This window comes from Lissotriton vulgaris, chromosome 1_2, assembly GCF_964263255.1.
Source record: "Lissotriton vulgaris chromosome 1_2, aLisVul1.2, whole genome shotgun sequence".
NCBI classification, from domain to species: domain Eukaryota; kingdom Metazoa; phylum Chordata; class Amphibia; order Caudata; family Salamandridae; genus Lissotriton; species Lissotriton vulgaris.
Window position 1 is genome coordinate 18,197,464 of NC_141686.1, and position 27,770 is coordinate 18,225,233.

The 27,770-nt window shown below is 44.5% G+C and overlaps 1 protein-coding gene across 1 annotated transcript in view; it reads right to left on the minus strand.

Annotated features, from left to right (window-relative positions):
• Window positions 1-27,770, minus strand: part of SMC1B (structural maintenance of chromosomes 1B) — a 2,420,665-nt gene that overhangs the window by 2,108,318 nt on the left and 284,577 nt on the right. The window contains exon 4 of the mRNA XM_086952745.1: window positions 23,681-23,884. Coding sequence (XP_086808871.1) covers window positions 23,681-23,884 — 204 coding nt within the window. The remainder of the gene's footprint in view (window positions 1-23,680; window positions 23,885-27,770) is intronic.

Genomic DNA, 27,770 nt, shown 5'->3' on the forward strand with positions numbered 1-27,770 from the left:
AGGATCGGGAGTTGTTTCCACGACCTCTGCCCTTGGTGCTGTTTCCACGATAGCCACCCCTATTGTTCTTGTTGTAGGTGGTCTGCGTGCCTCCTTTACTGTACTGTGTCAGTTGGGACACCTGGCCTCTGGAAGCTCCTCTATTGTTGGAGCGACGAAAGGAACCACCCCTGAACTGCTGCAGCTGTAGAGCCCCCATAGACTTTGCAGTCTCTGTGTCCTTTTTATTTTTTTCTAAGGTGGTGTCCACTTCTGGGCCAAATAAGTAATCAGGGTTAACTGGCTGATTGAGTATGGTGGTTTGTATCTCAGGCTTGATGCCGGAGATTCTCAGCCAGGCATGTCTTCGTAACATAACGCTTGTATTAATAGCCCTGGCTGCAGTGTCTGCTGCGTCTAGCGCACACTTAATAGATGCATTGGATATAAGTTTCCCTTCTTGTATTAGCATTTCTGCTGCCTCCTTATACTCATCTGGCAAGTTTTGTAACAGGGTCTCAAGTGTATCATAATGAGCCCTGTCATATCTGGCTAAGAGTGCCTGTGTGTTGGAGATTCGCCAGACATTGGCCGCTTGAGCTGCCACCCTTTTCCCTGAGGCTTCTAGCACTTTAGATTCCTTGTCAGGGGGAGGAGCATCACCCGTGGTCTGCGAGTTCGCTCTTTTACGAGCATAAGAAACAACCAGAGAGTCCAATGGCAACTGTCCCCTGACATACGTAGGGTCCACAGGTGCTGGTTTGTATTTTTTTTCAATCCTGGGGTTTACCACTCTTGCCCTTGTGGTCTCCTTAAAGATGTCTCCAGCGTGTTTTTAGGACACCGTTTAGCATGGGTAGAGTCTTGACAGTTCTCTCTGAGGTTGAGAAGGTGTCAAACAAAAAGTCCTCTTCAATAGGGTCAGCATGGAGCTGGATATCATGATTTTTTGCTGCCCTCTCAATAAGTGCGTTAAACGCAGCCGTGTCTTCCGTAGGTGAGGTTTTAACAGCATAGATATGACCGTCCGGGGCATTTTGTGGCTCCCCTGGGTCAACAGTGTCTGTCCAGGGTTCAGTGTGGTCTTCTGGATCAGTGTCTACAGGATAACTGTAATCCTCATTGTCCCCATCCCCATCATCCACATCTGAATGTGTGGGTGAAAAAGGAGCAGGTTCTTGTCCATATTGTTGTAGAGGTTCAAAAAGAAGAGGTGATGTTGTAGAATCTCTTTTTTTCTTTAATGGAATTTTATACGACTCCATAGGCTGTTCTGGGGCGATCTTTCGCTTGAAAATGGAAAGTCTACCAGTCTCAGCGTCGATGAATTGCCTCGACTGATCTGTCTGCAGAGGCTGTCGATGCTTCGTGGCCCCTTCAGTAGTTGTAGGCTTTGGCCCCATGGACACCTTCTTGGCCGCTTCGATGCCCGTCTTAAGGGCGAACGCCTTAGGTGCCACTGGCGGCGGCAGTGTAAACTTAATCGGTGCCGACGCATTCGGAGGTTTACCGACTGTCTTTGGGGGTGGAGTGGCCTTCGGTCCGACAGCTATAGCTTTCTCCTTAATGCGCTGCGGCGAGTCCGACACCTGCTTCGAAAAAGAGGCGGATGGTTGTGTTGACTCGACGGGGTCCTTAGAGCTACTGCTTGTTTTGGACTCTAGGTCTTTACTAACCTTTGCTTTGTCGAGTCGACATTTAGTTCTGTGTTTCGAGTCCTTTGTTTGTGTCTACGGTCTTCGGCGCCGACTTCTTTGGGTCGATGTCCTTGACCTTCTTCGGTGCCCTGGCCTTCGGCTCGACACCCTTTAGCGACCTCTCCGGGTCGATAACACTCTTTTGTTTCGTCGGAGCCGATGGTTCAGAAGCCTTCGATCCGACCAAAGTAATTTGCACTTTCGGTTTCGATTTTGTTCCGGTGCTTTCGGTTTGGTAGTCACCGATGATTTTTGTTTCGATTTTGATCGATCAACCGATGGCTCTTTGGAATTGTCCGTAGCCAGGCCTTGAAGCGAGGCTGCAGAACTATGCGTTTGATCTTGGGTAAGGCCTTGTGGCAATCCCTCGACCTGAGCCTTATAGAGTGTTTTAGTCTCAGCCCCCATACCAACGGTTGGGCCTAGCTCCTCGCTCGAGCTATCTTCTACGGCCCCAAGGGCCTCATCGTCGTCTCCTACCTCGTCGACGACGTCTTCATTTTCGACCATTTCCTCACCCTCTGCGTCGTAACTGGAGTCAATCTCTGATGCAGCATTAGACAGGTTACCTTGAACCTCCTGCTCGACTCCCTCATCTTCCTCGGCATCGAAGATGTTCACCGGGTCAGGTGCCGTCTGCTGGGCTTCCTTCCGCGCCGCGCGTCGAATTGTTTTTTGGATCGGAACCGAGAACAAGCCATACAGCTGTTCAGATAGGCACTAGTTGCACACTGGGTGGACATCGATGTGAGGATACTTGGAGTTGCAAACGGGACATCTCTTGAATTGGCTCTGTTCCATAATGGATCGTCGATAAGGCCTCTGGCGTCGACCGGTCCTTTAGTGGTGAATAGCCACGCGGCTCTTCTTGACGTCCGGCTCCAGTATAGAGCTGGAACGAGTACTGGGCACCGATCGCAAAGACAATACCGACGTTAACTAGAGACTAGAGGCCGTTTGGCCGAATATTAAGTTTTTTATCGATTCCGAACTTGAGTTAACAAATATACATCCGAACGCAATGGCCGAAAAAAACAATCTGAGGATGGAGAGGATGCCCATGCGCACTGTAGTCCAGGGGAGGAGCCACCTATCTCGTGATACTTCGAAGACTCTTTCAGGACAACAATGTGCAATCATCCGGACCCAACACTAGGCGGCGATCTATGCACAGATATGAATTCAGCAGCCCACATGCCTCGAACATATATATATATATATATATATAAAATACCAATAACTCGCTGCACACGCCTTGACCTTTTGTCCTGAAACCCATCACGATGCAACGGAAACAAAAATAGACTTGTATAAATATACAAGGAAACTGAAACTGAAGAAATTCTTTTCCAAGAAACCAACAAACAAAACTAAAGTGCCACAAGAGAACACTCCAACTGAGACAAACCTAGAATACCGGACATCGGAGGTTCCACAGCTAAGAGTAGCCTATGAACTGGCTAATGAAATAGACCAATCGGAAATCACGGATACCCAAGTATTAGATGAAATGAACATCCAATCTAATAAACGACAACCGACGGATTTCAAACCAAAATCGAAATTTTGTCCGATCTTATACCCAGGCAATAAAATTGACATCTTTTATGAACTGGTGACAAATGAGATTGAAGACATGCCCAAGAACTATAACAAAAAAAGAAAAGAAGATCTAACCATTGGCGAACGACAAGCAATATCAAGCCTAAAAAACAACGTCCAAATAGTAATAAAACCTGCGGACAAAGGCGGGAATATTGTAATCATGGACAAAGAACTTTATGTAGAAGAAGCCATGCGACAGTTAAACAACACCAACAACTATACAGTACTAAATAGAAACCCAACTGAAGCAATGAAACAGGAACTGGAAACAAAATTGAATGTCTGGCAAGCAAATGGTCTAATCACAGACACAGAGAGGAAATTCTTAATGGTTGAAAATCCTATTCTTCCAACCATATACTTTTTACCAAAAGTACATAAGACCCTCAACAAGCCCCCCGGAAGACCTATAATATCAAGTTGTGGGGGCCTCTATTAGAACGTTTCCAACTACGTGGATTTCTTCATAGCTCCACTTGTACCAACCTTAAGCTCCTACATAAAGGATACGGGCGACTTCCTACGCACCCTCATGGGAACTGAGTGGCAACCAGATTACCTGTTAGTGACTATCGATGTGGTATCGCTGTACACGTCAATAAATCATGATATTGGACTAACAGCGATAAAATACTTTTTGGACCAACAACCTATCACCCGGAGAGAACACTCAAAAATGATCATGGAAATGATGACAATGTGTCTATACAATAACATCTTTGTCTTCAACAAAACCATCTATAAACAATGTTGTGGCACAGCCATGGGAGTTTCCTTCTCTCCAAGCTACGCTAATCTCACCATGGGATGGTGGGAGAAAACCGTAGCTTGGGGAGAAGAAAACGACCATCATATGGCCAAGGTAGCCCTTTGGCTACGCTTCATAGACGATCTGTTCCTCCTGTGGAAAGGCACGGAGGCGGAATTCCTGACATTCTTTAATGTCCTCAATCAGAATTCAGTGGGATTAAAATTCACATACACCATCAGCCCTAACGAAATTGTGTTTCTAGACACAAAGGTGTACATAGCAGACGGCAAGATCCAGACAACCGTCCATAGAAAGGCAACAGCAACCAACAGCATTCTTCACGGTCTGAGTTTTCACCCACAGAAACTGATAAAAAGCATTCCGTATGGTGAGCTCCTACGGATGAAAAGGAACTGTTCTGAGGAAAAGGAAATGGAATTGAAATTTAAAGAGACCAAAGCACGCTTCAAACAGAGAGGGTACAATCGAACAGATCTACTCGCATGTGAAACAAGAGCAAGATGCAAATCTAGAGAACAAACTCTAATCATGAAGACAAGCTCTAATGCCACGCAAGGAGTTGAAGACAACAAAACTACAGATCAACCCAGGATGATAATGACTTTCAGTAAAGAAAGCTACAGAATACAAAAAGCGATGATGAAGTACTGGCATGTACTACGCAAAGACCCAGATATTGGAACAACAATAGGAGACTATCCCCTTGTCTCCTACAGAAGGGCACGTAATCTGGCAGATGAACTGACTCAAAGTCATTTTGAAATCAAGAAAACTGAGTCCTGGCTTGACATCAGAAAACAAGGATTTAACAAATGCGCAGTCTGCAAGGCATGTAAAATAGGACGCAACATGAAAAATCTTAAAGATGCAGCTGGAAAAAACTTTGCAATCACAAGTAACATCAACTGTGACTCGTCCTTTGTGGTGTACATGATCCAGTGTTACTGTGGCAAATCCTACATTGGCAGTACAACCTGTTCCATCAAAACTCGCATACTCCAACATATTCGAGCCATTCAGAATCATGACCACTCCTATGCCATCGCGAAACATTTAGCCAACCATGAGAACAAAACGTGGCTAGATGTTAGGTATTTTGGACTGGCAATGGTACCACAACATGAAAGAGGAGGCAACCGCATTCAAAAACTGAGAAGGCTCGAATCAAAATTACTCAAAAACAATGGGAGAGGTAGGGAAGTGTAGGAACACTCTCTTAATCCCCAGTTATATATCAATAAACAAAAAAAGAGAGGTTCATGTCTCTCAAAAAGCCACTTGGATGGAGCCACCAGATTCAAGATATTCACACCCTATTTGGGTTTGAAGGAAAGCCCTCACACACTGACCTAGTCAGTGTCATGCTTCATCATCGGGCCCCACCGAAGAGACCTAGTGCCTCTTCGGTGTGCTGCGACGCCAGAAGACTGCGGAGCTGGTATTGTGTAACGGGAGTGTTGTGAGGATGAATAAACTTAAACTTAAGAAGTGTCTAAAGGGTATCTAAAAAATTTTTATTAGTGATCCCTAAGACACAGATATAAAGGTGCTATGTGTCTGAATTGTAAAAGCCAAGGTAATGGTTGGTTTAATTCAGATATAGCATTAAATTAATATGTCAACATGTTTCAGCCTTAGTGTTGGTTTGATTTTACCTAGGCATTCGTCAGGACAATGATAAACCCCGGCGGTATGGGCTCTCTAATCACCCACCCTAACCTGGGGACGTGAAAGTGAAAAAAATAAAAGTGTTTAAAGTGCAAAAAAATTGGAAGAGCTAATGCTCATTCCAAAAATCACTCCTGATTTGGAGTGTCTCGGCACCTGTGGAATAAAAAGTACGGACAGACATATAAGACAAACAAACAATTATTTGTAGGACTATGCCAAAGTACTTTTACGGTTCATGGTGTTCCAAATAAGTGGCAGCAAACGTGTTCCCAGAATAACTACTAGCGTTAAGCACCTTCCACATACCCTATAGGGAAGATATAACTAGTTCTGGGAAGTGTGGTGAAAAAATAGTGATTAAAAATAATCCATCAATGACTTCAAGGGGTTAAAATCACATGGTATCAGTGTTTCAGAGGATCAATAGACAAAGAGTCAGTGACCCCCGCACGCAAGTATAATGTAAAAACAAGTCTCACTTTAAAGCTTGGCGCTATCTGCACCATGGGTCTCAGGAGGGGGGTTGGAGTGTCCCTGGCACATCCTAAAGGTAAAAGAAAATAGGCTAGAAACATACGGAATCGCGTTTGACTTAGCTCGATAGTATGGAGTTGGTCCGATCCTCTCTGTCGATTTACTCACGCCCTCAGCACTCTCAGCCCACTTGTACACCTAGTACTGCCTCTACCGGACCCCGACGATGAAGAACGGGGCCGGTGGGTTTGTTTATGAATGGCTGTGAAACGCTGTTCGCGCTCTTCCGGGTGGGCGTGGTTCTACCAGACCGAGGCCAGGGAGTTCTATCCCGAGGGCGCGGTCGCTAGAACTAGGTGAAAACGAGGCTTGGATGCACTCGCGGTCGCTAGAACTAGGTGAAAACGAGGCATGGATGCACTCGTTGTCATAGCAACCTCTATTTCAGAGAGACACGCAACTAACGGGCCAGTCCTTCAAACCGAGGCTTGGTTATCCTGGTTGTCATGGAAACCTCGATGCCAGCCTCGTGTGATGTTTACTGGTTGAGGTTTTCTTTTTATGGGCCGATCCTTAATTATTAGGCTTTTGTTTTTGGTGTATATTATTACAGAAGGGAACAGAATTAACCATATAGTACAGGGAGTGTACGGCTAGAACTAGGTGAAAACGAGGCTTGGATGCACTCGTTGTCATAGCAACTTCTATTACAGAGAGACACGTAACTAACGGGCCATATAGTACAGGGAGTGTACGGCTGCAAGACAACCTAGGGTTTGTTGTCCTGCGAGTTATTGAGGGTGATAACATTACAACGGGGCTTGCTATTATGCCAGTGTAACATCGTATAAATAGGATAGTGTGTTTGTATGAGCTCTACTTAAATATACCTGTTATTCTGAGAGCGCAAAGTTACTTATGCGCAATGTTATTAGCTGGAGCGCTGTTGATCGGACATACATGGTTCATGAGTTGTTTAAAGGACATTTGAATCAGAGGCTTTTAGCTGAGTACATTATTCCATGGAATGTCATCATTGAGCCCAATGATGTTGGTTCCTAGACGATACACCCACCGTTGCTCTTTCTCAAAGAGTCTAGTAGGAATATTCGTGGTACCTGTAATTCTCTCAATTATTGTCCATCTCATATCATTTGGAGTATGGTTTTGTTCAAAAAAATGACGGCTAAGTTTTGTTGTTAGTTTTTTGCATCGGATATTACTCCGATGCTCACCAATGCGCTGTTTCACCTTTCTTGTAGTCATGCCGACGTAGCGTAAGGAACATGGACAGGTTATCAAATAAATCACATTATTTGAGTTGCAATTTGTATGGGCAACTTGTGTCCAGATTTTACCTGGTTCCAAAGTTAATGTTTTTGTGGCTTCTGTGAGATGGCATATACTACAGTCTGAACAGGGATAATGTCCTGTGATGGGAGGAAGACCCCATGCTGAAGTGACTGAAGATGTTTGAGGGTCAGTCTTGTTTTTAGGGCGGGTGTGTACTAGGGCATCTCTTAAGCTTCGGCCTTTTTTGAAAGAGAACAAAGGTTTTTCCCAGTCTTTTTTTGCTGATTTTACGATGCTCCAATGTTTATTTATGGTTTTTTTCATGTAATTTGAGAGCCCATTGAATGTTGTCACACAAGTAAGTGGCATTGCTTCTTGATTGTTGACTTTTTCTTCTAGTAAGGCTTCTCTCGGCTGATTCCTGGCTCTTTTCAAGCCTTTGTTGAGGATGGCAGAGGGATATCCTCGGTCTTTCAGTTTTTCAGTTAGGCTTGCGGCTTGTTCCTTGAAATCAGTGAGTGTACTACAGTTCCGCCTTAACCTCAGGTATTGCCCGTAGGGGAGGTTTTCTTTTAGGGGGCGTGGATGAAAACTACTAAATTCTAGTAGATTATTTCTTGCTGTCGGTTTATGATGAGTTTTTGTCGTTAAACCTGTGCCAGATATTGTGATCACTACGTCCAAAAAAACAATATCAGTTTTACTTGTAGTATTCGTGAATCTCAAGTTGTTGTCTAAGGTATTAATCCACAACAGGAAAGCTTTTAGATCACTCTCATTGCCTGTCCATAATAGCAAAATGTCATCAATGTAGCGCTTCCATAGAAGCATTGATGACCGAAATTTTGCAGTTGGAGGAAGAATGTGCTGGGCTTCAAAATCCGCCACGTACAGCCCGGCCACACTAGGAGCAAAGGTACTCCCCATAGACGTGCCCGAGCGTTGAAGGAATAGCTTGTCCTTGAAAGAGAAGAAGTTTTCTTTAAGTGCTATTGTTGCACAGTCAATAATGAATTTTTTGGGAGTTTGATATTCCCATTCGATTGAATCCAATGCCTTCCCCAGGACTTTGATGGTATCGTCCTGGGGGATGCTTGTGTACAAGCTTTCAACATCCAAGGTCACTAATGTGACTGAGTTGACCTCGAATGTAATGTCTGTCAAGAGATGTAGTAAACTTTTTGTGTCTTTCAAGTACGAAGGGGTTGCTTGTACCAGGGGTTTTAGAAATTGATCACAGAACCTAGAGAGAGGTTCCAAAATTGATCCGATCCCGGATACAATTGGGCGACCTGGTGGTGGTAACCGGTTCTTGTGTAGTTTGGGCAGTGTGTAGAAATATGGAATAATGTCGTCATTGGTATTAAGGAACTCTGCTTCATTTTTGGAAATGTGATCATTGTCTGCAGCCTTTTTGACTAAGGCAGTGATCCTTTTCGTTAGATCAGGAGAGGGATCAGTCATTAATTGAGTATAGTTCCTGTTGTCATTTAGAAGATCCTCACAGGTTTTTTCATAATCATTGGTGTTTAATATGACAATACCACCACCTTTATCGGCTGGTTTTATGGTTATAGAATTGTCATTTTGTAGAGCTTCTAGTGCCCTGAATTCCGCTGTGGTGAAATTTCCAAATACTTTGGGGTTCTGGCTAGCCTCCAAATCCTTGAAGACTGCCTGTTCAAAAGCCGTGATGGCTGCTGGTACCGTGTGCGGAGGAGGGATGAATGTTGAGTTAGGTCTAAGCCCTGTATCTCCTTTCCTGATTGCTTCATTTAGATCTGTTTTTCCTTCAAAGAAGGCCTTTAGTTTCAATTTCCGAAAGAACCCGGCGAGTTCACAATGGAGTCTAAATTTATCGGGTCTTGCTGTGGGGACGAAACCTAGGCCTTTTTCTAGAACTTGGTTCTCCATTGGTGACAGGATACGTTTGGACAGATTGGTCACTAGACTTACAGTCCGCTCGTTCCTGGTTGTTGGGCATTGCTGCGCGTGTGGTTCGACACTGAGTCGTCCTCTGTCCAGGAGACTCTGTTGTTGTTGTTGCCTCTCCTCCTGCCTCTTCCTCTCCGGCCGCTCTCTAAAAAAGGCTGCCTGAATTGATTTTGAAAATGGATAGGAGGCATGAATGCTGGGTTCCAACCCATGAAGGGATATTGGGGTTGTTGATAGGGGTAGGCAGTCGGGCCCATCTCCATTTGTGGTGGTTGCCACTGTTGATGGTAATTCGTGTAGCCCGGTCTTCCTCTGTTGTTCCTGTTCCCCCGGTTCCCTCTTCTTCTTGTTTTTTGGGCAGAATCGTTACTTGATCCACTGGTATCGGAGGAGTTGTCATCTGATTGATCTGATTTATTTGCATTTTTGGTTGGTGGGACAAAAGTGGCTGCAGAGTAAGGATATACTGACTCAAAAGAAAATTTTTTTAGATCCTTTTGGAATTTTGTAGCTTTAGATTGCATGAGATTATCCTTATACTCTTTCATTTCACTGTTTATTTCGTCCAGCCTTTTCTTATAGCCAGTTATTGTGGCTTTGAAGGTTGATTCAGTCTCTCTGATTTCAATCATTAATGCCTCAGATAATCTGAATGCTGTTTTTACGATTAGGACCAACCAGTCACGCGTACAATGCCATGCTATCATGGCCCAATCTTTTCTAAATGTTTCGTCATTGAGGAAGATGCGGGGGGCATTCGTGACTAGTAAACCTCTCGGTGCTGCATTGGCAATCAAGTATTGTTTCATGATAGTACCATGTAGGATAGTCCGGATATGCTCATGCTTTTTTTCAGTAAGGTTATCCCATTCTGTAGTATTAGCTATAGCTTGGGAGATGTGGGGATCTGCAAATAGAGTGGGGTCGGACATTAGTTCCTCTATCTCAGATTCTGAATATGTCAAGCCTAAGTTCGCCATGATGAGACTAGAACAGATTAGTAAAACAGGCAATGATACGGAAAGGAGTAATCTTGCCTGAAGTAAAAACAAACTCTCACAGCTGTGCGCTGCTATGATACTCAAAAACAATGGGAGAGGTAGGGAAGTGTAGGAACACTCTCTTAATCCCCAGTTATATATCAATAAACAAAAAAAGAGAGGTTCATGTCTCTCAAAAAGCCACTTGGATGGAGCCACCAGATTCAAGATATTCACACCCTATTTGGGTTTGAAGGAAAGCCCTCACACACTGACCTAGTCAGTGTCATGCTTCATCATCGGGCCCCACCGAAGAGACCTAGTGCCTCTTCGGTGTGCTGCGACGCCAGAAGACTGCGGAGCTGGTATTGTGTAACGGGAGTGTTGTGAGGATGAATAAACTTAAACTTAAGAAGTGTCTAAAGGGTATCTAAAAAATTTTTATTAGTGATCCCTAGGACACAGATATAAAGGTGCTATGTGTCTGAATTGTAAAAGCCAAGGTAATGGTTGGTTTAATTCAGATATAGCATTAAATTAATATGTCAACATGTTTCAGCCTTAGTGTTGGTTTGATTTTACCTAGGCATTCGTCAGGACAATGATAAACCCCGGCGGTATGGGCTCTCTAATCACCCACCCTAACCTGGGGACGTGAAAGTGAAAAAAATAAAAGTGTTTAAAGTGCAAAAAAATTGGAAGAGCTAATGCTCATTCCAAAAATCACTCCTGATTTGGAGTGTCTCGGCACCTGTGGAATAAAAAGTACGGACAGACATATAAGACAAACAAACAATTATTTGTAGGACTATGCCAAAGTACTTTTACGGTTCATGGTGTTCCAAATAAGTGGCAGCAAACGTGTTCCCAGAATAACTACTAGCGTTAAGCACCTTCCACATACCCTATAGGGAAGATATAACTAGTTCTGGGAAGTGTGGTGAAAAAATAGTGATTAAAAATAATCCATCAATGACTTCAAGGGGTTAAAATCACATGGTATCAGTGTTTCAGAGGATCAATAGACAAAGAGTCAGTGACCCCCGCACGCAAGTATAATGTAAAAACAAGTCTCACTTTAAAGCTTGGCGCTATCTGCACCATGGGTCTCAGGAGGGGGGTTGGAGTGTCCCTGGCACATCCTAAAGGTAAAAGAAAATAGGCTAGAAACATACGGAATCGCGTTTGACTTAGCTCGATAGTATGGAGTTGGTCCGATCCTCTCTGTCGATTTACTCACGCCCTCAGCACTCTCAGCCCACTTGTACACCTAGTACTGCCTCTACCGGACCCCGACGATGAAGAACGGGGCCGGTGGGTTTGTTTATGAATGGCTGTGAAACGCTGTTCGCGCTCTTCCGGGTGGGCGTGGTTCTACCAGACCGAGGCCAGGGAGTTCTATCCCGAGGGCGCGGTCGCTAGAACTAGGTGAAAACGAGGCTTGGATGCAAAATTAATCATGAGGTTCAAAACCAAACAGCCTGCTGGCCTCAATGGCGATGAGGAACTTTATGTACACCTATGAGAACTATGACACAGACTGAACGGACACCCAGCAGTAAACCAGTACATGAGATTCCTCTTTTGACTATGAAAGACTCTAACAAATGACCCACACCAATAATCTGCATAACCATTTTTTGCTATTCACAGTTACCTTAATTGAACTGTATTGTGGATTTTTTCTGACAGTGCCAAAGTATTTAATTTAAAGCAAATATGTCGTGGGTAGTTGTCAGTACTGGGGACGTAGGGCACTCAGCCCTTAATTGGTAAATGGAATTGCATCCATATAGTTACGCATTTTAATCAACTCTCGGGTAAATAGAGAGCTGGTTACACACGCACGTGTCATCACGTGTGTTACAAAGCGCTATTGTCCTAGTTAACTGGGGACACGCTTTAAAATGCAGTAACGCTTAATGTCGCCCCAATGCTGCATAAACCCATGACTACAACAAAAAATTGCGCTGGCACATATTTTTGTTAAAAACTACATGTCCCAGCATGCCTCAAACAAATGGGGGCGTGCCAAAGGCCGATTTGCATTGAAATAATGAAGGGACCACACATGCAAGCTAACGTGAACACGAACTACGGTTCGAAACGCGTAGGTGTTTGTCACGTTTTGAAAATAAAGAAACTGCAACTTACATCAAGGCGTGTGCAGCGAGTTATTGGTATTTTATCTGAAACGGGACACTGCCCTGGTCCCTTCGCTGGCACCGACTGAAGAGTGCTCCCGCTGCGACAGGACAAGTTGTATGCAATATATATATATATATATATATATATATATATATATTATTTTTTTCTTCTTTTATCTTCATATATGCTTCAGGACGATTCAGTGCTTAGGGCTATTGATGAGTATCCCCTGGAAGAGAACCCTGGACTCTCTCTAAGGCCATACCCCACATAATGACACTCATAGCGCATAAGCTCACCCAAGCTGGGGCATAGGCAACAAAGACAGTGACAGTGGGGAGAGGGTAAGATATAGACCTCTATCTATGGTAATTAATACATGGGTTGGATCTAACGTATTTTGGAGAATTCATGATAAAAGAACACTATAAAAAAACAATCAACAACGTATTTTGGAGAAATCATGGTAAAGGAAGACTATAAAAAACAATATCAGTTTAGGAAAAAACTGATGAAACAGTGAGAACAAATGATGAACTTGCAGTTCCAGCATGTGAAAAACAGTATCTGAGATCAGTGGTGTTGGTAGTGCCCCAACAGATCAAATTAGTGACATCTGAAAAAGATGTCGCTAGGCTCCTGGTTGGTACTGCATCACCTATATCTAGTTGCATGACTTTGTGGAACAATTACCAGATAAAGCCTGAAGCCCATTTAATACACTCCTGGACCACATGATTACGCTAGCATGGGCGAGGAAACAACCTAGGATCCAATGGGACATACTCACAGTTCTGAATGGTCATGGGGCCTTTAATGCGGCAGACTTAAAGTTATACTATTTGTGTGCTCAGGCCCACTTTACCCACTACTGATATGCCCTCCACAAATATGTACTACATCTTGCGGTGGGACACGATGATGCTTACCCCATCCAACTCAAAGCTACACTGCCGCATAAATGAGAGATGGTGTAACAAATGGAAAGTTAACACAATACTGGGCACACATGTATGATCATAACTTAATACATTTGTAGATAATGAAGTCGTTACACCGGTGGTTTTCTTTATGGATAGTTTTGTCAACGGGTCAGTGCCTGTGACTCTTCAGGGCTTGAAGCACTTGTATGGATACTTTAAAGACCAGTGATAATTCTGAACCGGTACGTGGGTTCTTTGGAAACTCCGACGAGAGACGAGCAACTTCGTGGATCCTGTTACTCCAGGCTCCATTTTACTACGGACGAACCCGCCCGTTGATATATCACCCTTACTGTACCTTCTTATTACCTACAGCCATACCGGCGTGTGAGAACCCACGTACCGGTTCGGAATTATCACTGGTCTTTAAAGTATCCATACAAGCGCTTCAAGCCCTGAAGAGTCACAGGCACTGACCTATTGACGACACACGTGTCGGCTGGCGTTGTTGTAATTTTTCACATAAAAATCCTCATAAAAACTATCCATACAGAAAACCACCGGTGTTGACGACTTCATTATTTACAAATGTATTAACCTATGATCATACATGTGTGCCCAGTACTGTGTTAATGTATACTGTATTAAGAGTTTTTCAGCTCTTTCTCCTGTTTCAGAGGTGTTGGGTTTACCTCTGATCTGGCTGCACCACATACCAAAAGCAACAAATGGAAAGTAACAATATCCACTTCACTATGAGAGCCTGGAGGGCACTCGGAGTGAGAACATGCAAGGAACCTTAATATGCTCCGCTGCTGTTCCACCTAGCCATATCAGTCACAATGGAGGATGAAGTGCTAGGACTGCTTGGCATGTATGGGTTGAAAACTCTGGGTGACGCCTACCCTTGTGGCAATTTAATAGATATTGCGGACATCTCACATACACAGTGGCATACATCGATGTTGAAGTTGACATCCTATTGCCTCAGAGCTCCCCTCCTCGACTTCTATCCCCAATTTTCTGGGGAATCCCCTACACTCTGTGCACTACAAACCTTACTCACTGACACTATGCGCAGGAGCTTGTTCACTACATTATATGCTATGGCGAAAACAGACAGACCATCGGCCCCAGGTCTGGTGCTAGCGAAATTTAATGCAGCTCTTGACAGGCCACTGGAATGGGTAGATTGGGGCTTCTGGTACACACAGATGAGTATGCTTACACCCGGATGTATCTTGCGAATCATTCACTAAGTATCTAAACTAAATTCACTATACACTTGTCAATTTATGCAGATTTTGTCTGAGGGGGAATGCAAACTGTGTACACGGCTAAGCACCAGACGCTGATTTTCTGTATCTAGCCTGGTTGTGCACTTCCATTTGGTGATTTGCGGCTCAAATCACAGAAGCTTTAGCAGGAATGGTGCTGAAACCAGTGGAGTGTAACCCTTGAATGTGTCTGCTGGGACTGGTCAAAAGATTACAGCTGGCTAATCGTAGATTTGTGGCAGCGGCCCTGTGCTCTGCACTGGAGCACACGTGCAGTAACCACCACACAGTAGTGGCTCTTGGATTTGGCCTACTCTAGGCAGCAATAGGAACTATATCCAGAAGAGTTACTGAGGCCCCTGAGGCCAAAAGACATTTGAGGTACCCTTACTGCATATCTGCTGTCATGTGATAATGTGATCTGTTTCACTGTGTGCAGGACTATTGGGCACTATGTTATATTTTGTGGTCATTCGGTTAAAAAAGCCAACTAAAAAAAAGAAACATAATGCAAACAAAAACGTGGAGATCAGGTTTTTGACGATAAATAGGTAGAAACATTGATTCGGATTACATAATTAGTTCTACTAAAACAGTGTTACTGTTTTTTTGCTAAGGAATAATACTTGACCATTAAACCATAATATGTGTGTTGCCAAGATTTGGCTGACTGGATAGACATACATATGGTAATCATCTTGTGTTTGCTTCCCAACCTTAACAGATTCTGAAAACCTGCTTCCTGCTCATCAAGACCAGAGTAGGCTGCTAGTAAGAATTTAAAAGAAAATCAGTGTAGCCCTTTATAACAGATGATCAGTCAAAGCGGAATTAGAGTAAGGGCCAGATGCATGAAGATCTAGCTGTAACATACTGGGAGCAAATTTTGTGACTAGTAAACGTTTTTAAGAACCAACCTATTTCCTAACAGGTTGGTTCTTAATCCAATTCGTAGGACATCGCGATCTGACCTACCTAAAAATTATTTTAATGAGGTAGGTTGAAAATTGCTTCTCACTACCATTTGAGGCCATCACAGAGATGGTGGCCTTCTAGAGCCAGATGGCCACCATGTCTTGTCTGTGACTGTCTTTCAATAAAGTAAACTTTTTTTTTTAAACTGTTTTTATTTATAAACAAGGGCATTAGTTCAGTTACAGTACAGTCGTGCTAATATATCCATAGCAGAAAACAGTCATTTGGCATCAAATCAATACATACAGTATACAACAAATGTTTACCTTCTCCCTACTTCGGGTGGTCTTCGGTTGTACCCGCGACTCTCGATTGAGTAATTGTCCCATACCGTCATCCTGAAGGACAGGTGGGGTCTAGTTTCAAACCACATTCCCATCACCTATGGAGGGGGCCCAACATCTAGCATAAGACGGGCTATTAGTTCTGGCCTTTCATGCCTCAATTCCACAATTGGGGAGATACATATGTCCCCTCTGTATTTGTTCCACTTTCCCCACTTATGGTTCCATTTCCTGGGGCATCCTCGTCCCTTGAAAACAGTTGTTTCGGCTCTCATTGCCCCATAATATGTGTATGAAAGTGCCAACTTGATTGCAACGTCGTAGACAGAGCGGATCTGGCCGTCTCTTAAGTTGGAACAATACCTTGGCATTGAAGTATACCCGGTGGAGTATCTTTAGTTGTATGAGGCGGAGACGCATAGGTATTGCGACCTCTTTGAGAGAGGCGAGAGCGTCCTTCCAGTCTTCCTCTTCAATTTCCCCCAGGTCGGACTCCCAGGTAGTACTGAGCTTACACATTGGGTCGGGCGATTGTTAACCAATTCTTTGTACGTTAGGGAGATAGCCTTGCGCTTCATTGTATCTAATATTAAACGATCCTCCAATGGTTAGGAATCAAGGAGAGAGGTCCCCACAGGCAAGGCCGTGGAGATGGCGTGTCTGATTTGGAGATACCTAAACATCTCTGTGGGCTCTAATTTGTCTTTGTTCTGAAGGTCGGAGAATGTGGCCAGTTTACCCTTCACCCACATGTCCCCAACAGCTGAGATTCCTAACAAGTCCCACTTATCAAACCCAGGACATCTTCTGAGGCGGCCCAAGATATCCGGTTCTCACAGAGGCGTCACTTTCGTTACCCAATTAAACCACCTCAGTTTCCTTGTGGTTCTGTGCCATATTTCCACCGTGGTCGGTGCGGTTAATAGCCGTCAATTGGGTCGCCTGATAGTACAGCTGCATATCAGGCAATCCTATCCCCCCGTCGTACCATCCCATGGTAAGTTTATTCATAGCAATTTAAGGCGGACGGTCCTTCCAAAGTAACTCACGCAATACCCTGTTGATTTGGGCAAAATAAGAGTCTGGAATTGGCTATAGCGCATTCCGGAGTGCATAAAGAAAGCAAGAGAGTGTTAGCATCTTAAATAAGGCTGCACGTCCCAAAAGTGTGAGAGGAAAAGAAAGCCAGAGTAGGGAATCCAACTTTAGGCGTTGAAGGGGCGTCGCCAGATTATGCTAGAAAAATATTTGAGCATCTGCGGTTACAAAGACACCCAAATATCGGAAGCCATGAGTGGCCACTGGTATCTCGTATCCCCTCAGGTTGGGTGGGGGTTCGCCTCATACATCTGGGATTTAGACCAATTTATCTGATATCCCGACTGCACCCCAAAAATATGAAAAATAGTGAGAACTCTCCTCAGCGAATGCGCTGGAGATGTTAAATAGAGAAGGATATTGTCTGCATGCAGGGAAATGCGATCCTAGTGGTCTTGTGTCCATTTGAAGCCACGTATCCCCGGATCTCCCCTGATCCAATCAGCGAGTGGCTCCAATACTAGGGCAAAATGGGGTGGGGACAGTGGGCAAACCTGCCTCGTGCCCCGATGAAGGGGAAAAGTGCCAGATTGATGGTTGTTGATGGTGACGTATGCAGAGTCTTGTGCATATAATAGTTTGATCCAGCTAATCAGCCTGGGGTCAAATCCCACTCGACTCAACACTGCAAAGAGGAAGTCCCATTCCATGGTATCAAAAGCCATGGTGGCATCAAGGGCTAATAATATTGCTTCCTCTTCTATGGTGGTAATTCTCCCCAGGGCCAGTGTACTCACCGTAGGTTTCTAGCTGTATTTATACCCGGCATAAGGCCGGACTGGTCAGGGTGAATCAACTCTGTGATGTAGGGGAGGAGCCAATTTGCCAGGAGTTTGGCGAGGATTTTGGCTTCTACCGTTAGTAGGGAAATTGGGTGGTACGATTTGCATTCTTCCGCCAGCTTGTTGGGCTTATGGACTACTACTATTACTGCTGTACGAATCTCACCGAGGAGGAGCCCAGACTGGTAACCTTCATTATATAAGGCCAAAAGATGTGGCGCCAATTTTCCAGACATAGGTTTGAACAGTTCAATGGGAAGTCCATTTGGACCCATTGCCTTACCTGAACGCACCCCCATTCTAGCTTTTGTAATCTCCGTAAAGGTAATGTCTTCTTCCAGGGATTCCGTATCCTGTTGTAAAAGGCAAGCCATATTGATTGTTTCGAGCAGATCATCCAACATTGAGGCCTGAGAAGCATCGGGGACCTTATAGACAGCTTCAAAGTAGGAAGCGAACATATTTGCGATCTGTTGAGAATCAGTAATGAGCTCCTTGTCGAGCCAGCTATTGATTGGACCCGTTGTGATGTTTGCTCTCGCAGCTCTAACCATGCAAGGAGTTTACCTGTACGCTCGTCCTGTTCATAGATTAGATACATGGTAGACAAGGAGCGCATTGTGGCTTCCTCCAATAGTAGCTGTCTGTAGTCCTGTCACTTGAGTGTAATAGTGTGCCGTTTGTTGGGATCAGGGGAACTGGAGAGAGTCGCCTTTAGGTCTAGTATCTGTTTCATGTTCTGTCACTCTACGTGATCGCTCGCGTCGATGTCCCACTATCAAAGATAATGCTCTGCCTTTAATTACCGGCCCATACATTCCCCAGAGAGTCACTGCTGAGCTGACCGACCCACGTTCTCCTCAAAATAGTAGTCCGTATCCTGCAGGAGAGTCTCCCTAATGTGAGGTATTTTGAGTGCCCATGGCTGTATCTTGATGAGGCCTGGTTGGTTGGAGTGTGGTTGACCAATTGTCGTTACAAGGGTTGAGTGATCAGAGATCCCGCTTGCTAAACAGCGGGCTTCAGTGAAATTGTGGATGTCTTGGGCGTGGGTAAACATATAATCAATGCGAGACTGGCTACCGTGTGCACCCGATTGAGAGGTGTAGCGAGTGTGTGTCGGGTTCAGTCATCTCCAGAGGTCCACCAAACCCAGCGAATTCTTGCAGCTGTGGGCCCCGTGTCGGGTCATGTCTGGGTTGGAGACGGTCCCTTGTGCCGTCCATAGCCAAATTGAAATCCCTTCCCAGGATTAGTGTCCCTATTGGTAGTTCCATCAATAGCTTCCCTACTTCTCGAAGCGTCAATTGTTGTAATCCCGGAGGGGCATATACAGCTGCTATGTAGGGTACACCCTTCCCATGTGCCTGTAACGGCTGAAAACCTACCAAGGGTGTCAGTCCATGTATTGTTTGTGATGAATGGACAGCCCTGTCAGAGCAGGATCCCAACTCCCCTGGAACCCGATGAAAACCCTGAATGCACCACCATTGTGTATCCCATCCTGTTCAAGACCATGCATGTATTTCCGACCAGGTGTGTCTCTTGCAGCAGTATTAAGTCAAGTTCCTGCATTATAACATATCTTAGAACAATTTGATTTTGTCACATAGGCCGTTCACATTCCAAGTGCCGATTTTAATTCTTGCATCAGGTGCCATCAAACACTTGTGGTGAACAAATCGTGCGGTCGGAGGACCCTACCCCAGAAGGATAGCTGAGAACCCAGCACCAGGAGCAGGCCAGGACTACAATACGTAGAGGGTCGCATCCACTGTGCATGCCTATATTTCTAACTAATGGGACTCGCTTGTTGTCTGTATGCCAAAAGATATAATGAACCAATGCAAAAACAAAATAACCATGAAAAACAAACCTGCCCTTCCCACCTAACCTGGAACCTCCCCACTCCCTGCCTAGCAAGCCTGAAACCGCCCGCCTTCCCCCAACCTGCAGAGTGCCTGTTGCCCCCCTCATCAATCTCGGGAACATGAGCAACCCTACTCCCATCATACCCTGCAATTCAACACCCAAGATCCGCCCCGGCCTCCAGATCATTTTGGGACATAGCATGCATTATATCGTTCTGGGGATACGGATCACTTCATATAAATAAAAACATATAGAAACCATACTAATGAAGATTAGGGCATGTAACATTCGGGGACTCCACAGAGGCCCTAGCAAATAACTCAATACCATCAAAGCCATAATAGTGTTCTTTTAGGTAGGGGGAACAAGTGAAGCTTCAATCAACCAATCATCACAAAAACAGCATACATCTTCACGACCCTGAGAGTCTGAACCGGAGCGTGGAGGGGAGGGTTGTTGTTTGCTGCCAATCGCCCTGTCCGGTTGGTGCCAGTGGAGACTTAAGTTGTTTCTTACCAATGGTTGGCCAGCCCCCCGACCAGTCCCAAGCGTCCTTAGGCCTTGTGAAGAACCACAGTTTACCTTCAAATTCCACCCGGAGTTTAGCTGGAAACATCATGGCAAACTTGATCCCTTGATCTCTAAGGGCTCGCTTCACCTCCAGGAAATTACGCCTTTGCTTCTGGACCCTCAAAGTAAAATCTGGAAAGAATGTGATCCGGCTGTTGTCGAATGTCACAGGGGGGGCCGCTCGGGCAGTCTGAAGGATCACATCCCGGTCACGGAAGTTAAATACTCAAGCCAATAGTGGTCGGGGGGAGCCCCAGGCTTCGGCCTTCCACCGGGCACTCAATGGGCCCGCTCAATGGAGAAGCAGATGGATAGACCCCGCGGTTGAAGTTGCTTCAGGATGAGTTCTTCTACAAAGAGGTCCACTGTTTGCCCGATCCGGCACACCAAGAATTCGGATGTTGTTGCGCCTCATCCTACCTTCGTAGACATCAAGCTGGAGGGCCATGGCGTTATGTGAGCAGCGCAGTTCCGAAACCTGCTTTTTAAGACGGGTAGTGTCATTCTTAAGGTCCGCACTTGTAGCTTCAACCTTGCTCACCCGCTCCGCCATCCGTCGCATATCTTCCCGTATCAGCGTCACCTCAGTGGCCACTGTATCGATCCGAGTTTCTAGAGAGATGCTTACTGCGGTAATTGCTGCCAGAATGTCTTTGTTCGTGGGCTCGGTCGTGTCGTTGTGGGCCCCTGTCGTCCCATGGTCATCACTCAGCAGTTTTTGCCACGCAAACTTGTCCAGTTTGGACTGAGTCACTGTTCGGCTACCGCGACCCGCTGCCATGACGTCTCCCATAGAAGGCCCAAGGGGAAAACTAGCCACTCCGCTACTCACCACCACCTGTGGTGAAGACCTCCACCGTCCTGGCGGGTGCAGCCCCAACTGGTGATCTAATGTCACTGTCAGCGCTGCCCAAGGGAGATGTGATGATCATAGGTGTCTGGAAGATGCGGGGGGCCACAGGTCCAGGTAGGATGTCAGGATAGGATGTGCCCCCCCCTAACAGTGGTGGCAACAACTGCTAGGCAATGTGAAACAGGGATAGTCCAGAGCAGTTGCTTGGGCCACGACCCACTCTATGGGACGTGCAACTCGGCCCGCTTGCTAACACGCTAATCTGCACTGAGGGTCCAGTTATTCTCAGGTGACCTCGTCAAGGGGGGTCCACCACACTCTGGGCCCCCAGTCACGCTCATCCAGCCCTTCTAGGCCTCCGTCCCTCGAGGCAGGAGGCTATCCCCTGGAAGTTCACTTCATTATACAGGCGGCACTGCAATTGTCCCACAGGTGTTCTGGGATTGTACCGATGTCCTGGTGGCTATATGGCTCTCAGCGAGTCCACCAAGTACTGCCAATCTCTTCAGGTCAAGGAGGGGGAGGGCCCCTGGCGAAAAAAGCTCCGACAACCCGGCCCCGGCCGACGGAGGGCCAGGAGCCGATCCGGCCTGCGCTCTGGTCCCGTTCTCCCCCCGCCGCTATCACCTAAAACGGATACACATGGGGCCCCCGGACGGCAAACTGGAGATCTCTATGGCTCCTCTCACTCGTTTTCGCAGAGGGGACGTAGTCAAGGCCGCAGCCGCGGCCTCACGTATTGTCTCTTCGCCGGGCCGGGTCACTTCCCTGCAGCTCTGCCACAGCACTGAGGGCCGGCGCTTGGCCCGTGACGTCCAACCCCCACGAAGATCTCTCAAACTCCGTTAGCTGATAGTTCACCCCCGGGGGGTGTCTGCATCCCAGTGCCGTAATTTATTTATTTATTTATTTATTGACATTTGTAGAGCGCGGCGAATACCCGTGGGCGTCTCGGCGCTAATTAAGGGATGGATCAGCAACTGGGGTAAAGAAGATATACAAGGCTATTGGTCAAATAACCACGTCTTTAGCTGTTTGCGGAGTGTGAACAGGGAGGGACTTGCTCGGATATGTGCAGGAAGGGTGTTCCAGAGTCTAGGGGCGGCAACCAGGAAACGCCTGACGCCCCAGGTGACTGTTCTAGTGCGAAGCACAGCCAAGAGGTTCTGAATAGAGGAACGAAGAGATCGGGTTGGGACATGATGGAGAAGATTCTGTTTGAGAAAGTGGGGACCTTGATTACTGAGTGACTTGTAAACAATACACAGCGATTTGAATTTGATACGGCTGCGTATCGGGAGCCAATGGAGATCCCTAATGATGTTTGTAACTGGTGCGAACTTGGGGATCCCAGCCAGCATTCGTGCGGCTGCATTTTGGATTGACTGCATCTTATTTGTCACTCGGACTTGGGCATTTAAGAATAGAGCGTTACAATAGTCCAAGGAGGACAGGACTAGTGAGCTGACCAGTGTTTTCCCGGCCGTGTTCGGTAGGAAAGGTAGTATTTTCCTAATCATTCTCAATTTCATATGAGCTGAAGCCGCAGTTTTATTCGCATGTGCCATAAAATTGAGGCCAGCATCGAAGATGACGCCTAGATTTCTCACTTTGCTAGCTGGACTTTTCTCACTTTGCTAGCTGGACTGTAACAAACCTTGAGGGGGCCCCCCTACAGGGTACGTGAAGGGGCCCCCTCCAGACGCAATCTAGAGCTCCCCAGCAGAAGTGCGGTGCTGACAGGGCCCCCTGGAGGGTGAGGGACCCCCGCAACGCGGGGGCTGTAGGGGCCTGTGTTATGCCCCTGCTGCATCCCCTCATGGACAATTTTCGGCCAGGGCGGATATGTATTACGGACGTCTGCGGGAGTGGCGCATCGGAGCACGATTACTCTGCTGCAATATTCCCGCTGGCGGTTGGCCGTAAACTTTTTTATAATGCACCTTGTTTTCTTTAAAGAAAACGGTACGGCATATAAAACGAAAGGTTTACTTTCCATTTTTGTTTATTTAACAAGAGTTGGCACTGGGCAAGTGAACCACTTCCTACTCCAAAGAGACCCTTTCGTTTTTTCAAAAGCATTACTACCTCCTTCGAGGTGTCAGTGTAATATAAATGCTTTAACACAGGATTTTGTTCGCATAACATTGATACATTAGATACCGATTCGATATTTGGAAGGCATGATTACTACAAGACCCTTCCAGATACTGAATCAATATCCATTCCCAATCCCATTTTAGGAATCAGAAAAACTAGTACATAAGTAACTGCACTTCAAAGGGCACAAACACAGAACTGCAGATCTTTGCCCAGTTAAACTGCTTAGTGCATCTGACCCTAAGAACATTGCATATATCTGACATTACAACACTTTCAGATTTGGAGGAAGTTTTGGCTACCATCTAGTAGGTGGCACGCTTCCCACTCCTCAGATGTAAGAGCAACTAAAGTTCATAAAAAGTATGACACAACAGTGTGTTGCACCTCACCTCTTCTTTCTCTTGTTTTGCATGTTTACGTTCAGCAGCTGCATTTTTCTTCTTCTTGTAACTAAACTGTGCATCTTCCTCCGCTTGTTGCATCAACTTTTTCTTTTTCTCATAATCTTCCGCAAGCTCCCAAGAATTGCTAATCTGCTCAAAAAGGCGTGTTCTTTCTTTGGGTTTTGTCATTGCAATTGATTCCACTTCTCCCTACAAGAGTAACCGAATGTACATGTTAATAAGACAATTATGGAAACTACGTTATTTTTTATTTAATAGACTTTCTGATTAAAAAGGTGGGGAAGTTGCCTATTTCTATTTTCAGGAAAGAAAATCATTTAGAGATAATATTCTGTTAGGAGGCAATGTGGGTTTTTGGAGACAAATAGAATGTAATTTTTCTAGCATACAATGTAGGCTGAAAACCACTCGGAATTCCAGTTAACGATAGAAAAACCACATTCAAAACCAACAGGTGTGATCTTTGGCAGCTAGTGTCATGGGTATTTTCATTTAGTAGTTCAAATTGCAAGCATTTGTCACAAATATAAAACGAAATTTCTGCTGCCTTAATGTCTTGGCCATAAGCTTGTAATAAACATGTTAATGAAAGAAATACCCATTGTCTATATTTGCAAAGGTATTCCTTCTTTATGGTGAAACGACAAAATTAAGAAAAAGGCCATATGAAATTTTAATTTCAGGGAATTGTCATACTGCCCAGTTGAGGAAATAAAAGGACCAGAGCTAGAAAGGAAAGTACAGTAAAATTAGAGAAAGGAGTGAAGGAGGAGAGCCCCGCACTGTCCATGAAGGGGTAGGACATGAGGGGAGCCTTCCCCTTGTAAAGTAGGAGCCTGAAAAAGAGGAGACAGAGCAGAAACGGGTGAGGCCAACCTAGACAAAATTATTTTTCCCCTAGAAGGACATTCACTATGTTGGTTTCATCCACCTGGTGGCTGCTATTGCAACGGAAAGGTTAGTCAAAAAAAGATTGGATAACTGTGTGTCAGAATAGGTTTGTCGAGTTGGCCTCTTACTGGCACAGAGAAAAGGTACTACTGGATTTCACTTTCTATAACCTTAAAACATAGTCTGAAAACACAAAGGGTGAGTAAAATTAAAATAAAAGATGATAAAGCATGAAGGAAAAACTGAAATATGGCCCCTCTGCGGCACCTCTCACCTAGGGCTTGAAGCAATATCATCCCCATCCTGATGGAACTGGTTTAATTGTTCCTATTTGTAAAGCACGAATATATAACCACCCTTAAGGGTTTTAGCACGCTGGGGGCCATCGGTGAGATTAAGTGAGCTATTGCCCAGAATCACATGATGCTGAGAAGAACTGCTGCCGGCACCGGGAATTGACCCGAGAGCCCTGAGCTCGGGAGTCAGCTGCTCTGGCCACTGCACCAAACCACTCCCATGATGGCCTTCACCATCGTCAAAACCAACTCAGTAGTTTGGTTTGGATCACGCAAACTAGGCATATTTGTGGACTTGTTGATAGCAATTGCTTTTTAGGAAATTACTTCTAATTGGAAGGATGCCTCCAAGGTTTCCTATTCTGTCTGGTGGAATCTTCTATGTTACCATCACAGACCGGATCGTGCTTCTGCCAAAACCTCTCAACAGCTTATTCGTAAAGAAACTTTCAGGTCTCCACTTACAAATCATTTATCGGCCTCAGCGTAACCAAGACAATTTCTTTGTTTTTCACCATGATGATTCTAATTTTAACACTTGTACAGTCATTATTCCACATTGCAAACTCATGTTTATTTGAGGATTTATATTTTAGTGTATTGTGAGATATCATTATAATTATACCTTCAACCTCTTTTCTTTCTTTCACTTTTTTGTTCCTTCTTTTCTTTCTATTTACTTCTTTTTATTTCTCTTTCATTTCTTTTTTTTACCCCTTTGCTTTCCTTAAAACCATAAAATTTAAAATGCGGTTTGGTTTAAAGGTACATATTTTTCTTCCTGCTTTCCCTCTCTTTTGGAATTCTTTTCCTTTATCTTAATTTCTATAGTATTAGTTATTCAGCCAAATGATATATTCAGTTGCCTATTAATGCTTCCTGTTCTAGATGCATTGACTTATATTGTACCTATGTCGTTAAATTCTTTAATAAAGCTCTTAAACTTTAAAAAAAAACAGCTGCAACATTTAGAATGTCATCCCAATCAGCACCCGCATTTATCTTGCTGACTAAGAAGTGCTAAAAAGAATAGCATTGGTAAATGCATTAGGTTCCGCATATGTGATAATAATTATTTTTTGTTTTTGTAATTATGTGAGTAGTTATGCAATATAAGTTACTTGAACTCAGTTAAAGTGTTAGGACTTTTTTTTATTGAGAAAGGCAATATATTGTACTGTTCTCAATGCAAGCCTCAAACTCTCCACTGGGCTCTGCATGCACAAGATCACACATTGTGTCAACTTCATTATGAGATTTTTTTTATTGGTGGTCGTGCACAAGAAATGCCTTTTGCTACTAATCCTTTAACTTAAGACACCCATAATGCCTTGACCTAGAGATGACAGCAAGTTCAGACTTTGGTAATCCGAAGTTACCCAAAGTTTAAAATGATCACATTCATCACAAAGGTCCTTTTATCGGATGTGCTCAGGTGAGTCATGCGTGGCCAAGAAATCAACATCTCCCTCAAAGAAAGCCGCTGCGTCATGCTTTTAGAATTGAACAACTGCACAGCTTAGTGCACGGCACACTAGCAAATGTGCACATATCCTGCATGTGTGCAAATACGATTTTACTCCATTGCCTGAAAAGTTAAACACATGGATTTGTCCTTTTGTGCACAAGATTTCAGTAATGAGGTCACAAAGGTTTTATAAAATCTTGTACTGTGAATTTTTTGGGCCCTCGTTTGGGGTGGCGTAATTCTAGGCTCTCCTGGAGTGCACAGCATATCCCAAAACTTCCAAATTACACTTCTTAATCCAATTGATGCTTGTGTCATGTGCACTATACGAGTACCAAGTGGAAAATGATATATACCAAACCATAAAATGGATTTGAGACCAGCCAACAGCGTGTTTCGTCAATGGCCAAATTGTCCAAAAAGACTTCATCATGGCTGCAATAGATAAGTATATACAATCGATTACCATCTACCCACTCTCAGTTGGGAGCTAAGCCTAACCTCCACCGAATAAGATGAGTGAAAATGGAACAGAAACCGAGAAAATAAGAAAGAAGAAAAAGCACCCAATGTATGTGCAATATAGTAAGCCAATCACCAATGTGTGCCTTTAAAACCACAATAGCACAAATCTCATGCCACTAAGGGCTCACAAATACTGAGCCACCTTCATGCAGTGCAGCGTGAATCTACAAAAAGAGTTCTTAAGCTCCGTATGTATAACCAACCTACTCACCTAGAGCAAGTAATTTCTCATGACCTTCTAACTAGTATTCACCATTTATCTGAAAAACTACATGGGTACAAAATCAAAAGCACTACCATCAGTACCAGTAAATGTAATATACTGGAATTTCTAACATCTGTGGGTCATTGTTTATTTCCATCTACGTACCCAAAGTAATTCACTTCAATTTCCATTGAGCCATATAATCCAAAACTAAATTTTTGCCACATTGGCCGAGCATCCACATCCTATTTCAATTATCCAGGCTCTCAATCCCTGCTATAAATAGAATTCCAACTATCAGGAAAACTAGCATATTATTCAGAGATATTTTTAAATCAGCAAAATTACTTGGTTCATAAATCTCATCATTTGTATATTGTATTACTTAAACTCAACAGCACTAACTTCCATGTTGTGGTCATGTGCTTTTAAAACTTTCGCAGGAGATCCATTGCATATCGCAATGCTAACAAAAAACTTGAAATAAAATGACTTTCACCCCTCTTAATTATTATTTTTTCGTTGTTGTGGGCATGTCAGACCATACGCCCCTATATAATGAGGATTACATCAAAAAACTTCTAGAAGGCCCATCCTTGCTCACGGACACCCCAGATAACCCTAGCACACTTAACGTCCCCTCTTGGTGACCAACTGGAGAAAATTAAAAAGAAGGTCGTCAGATTACAG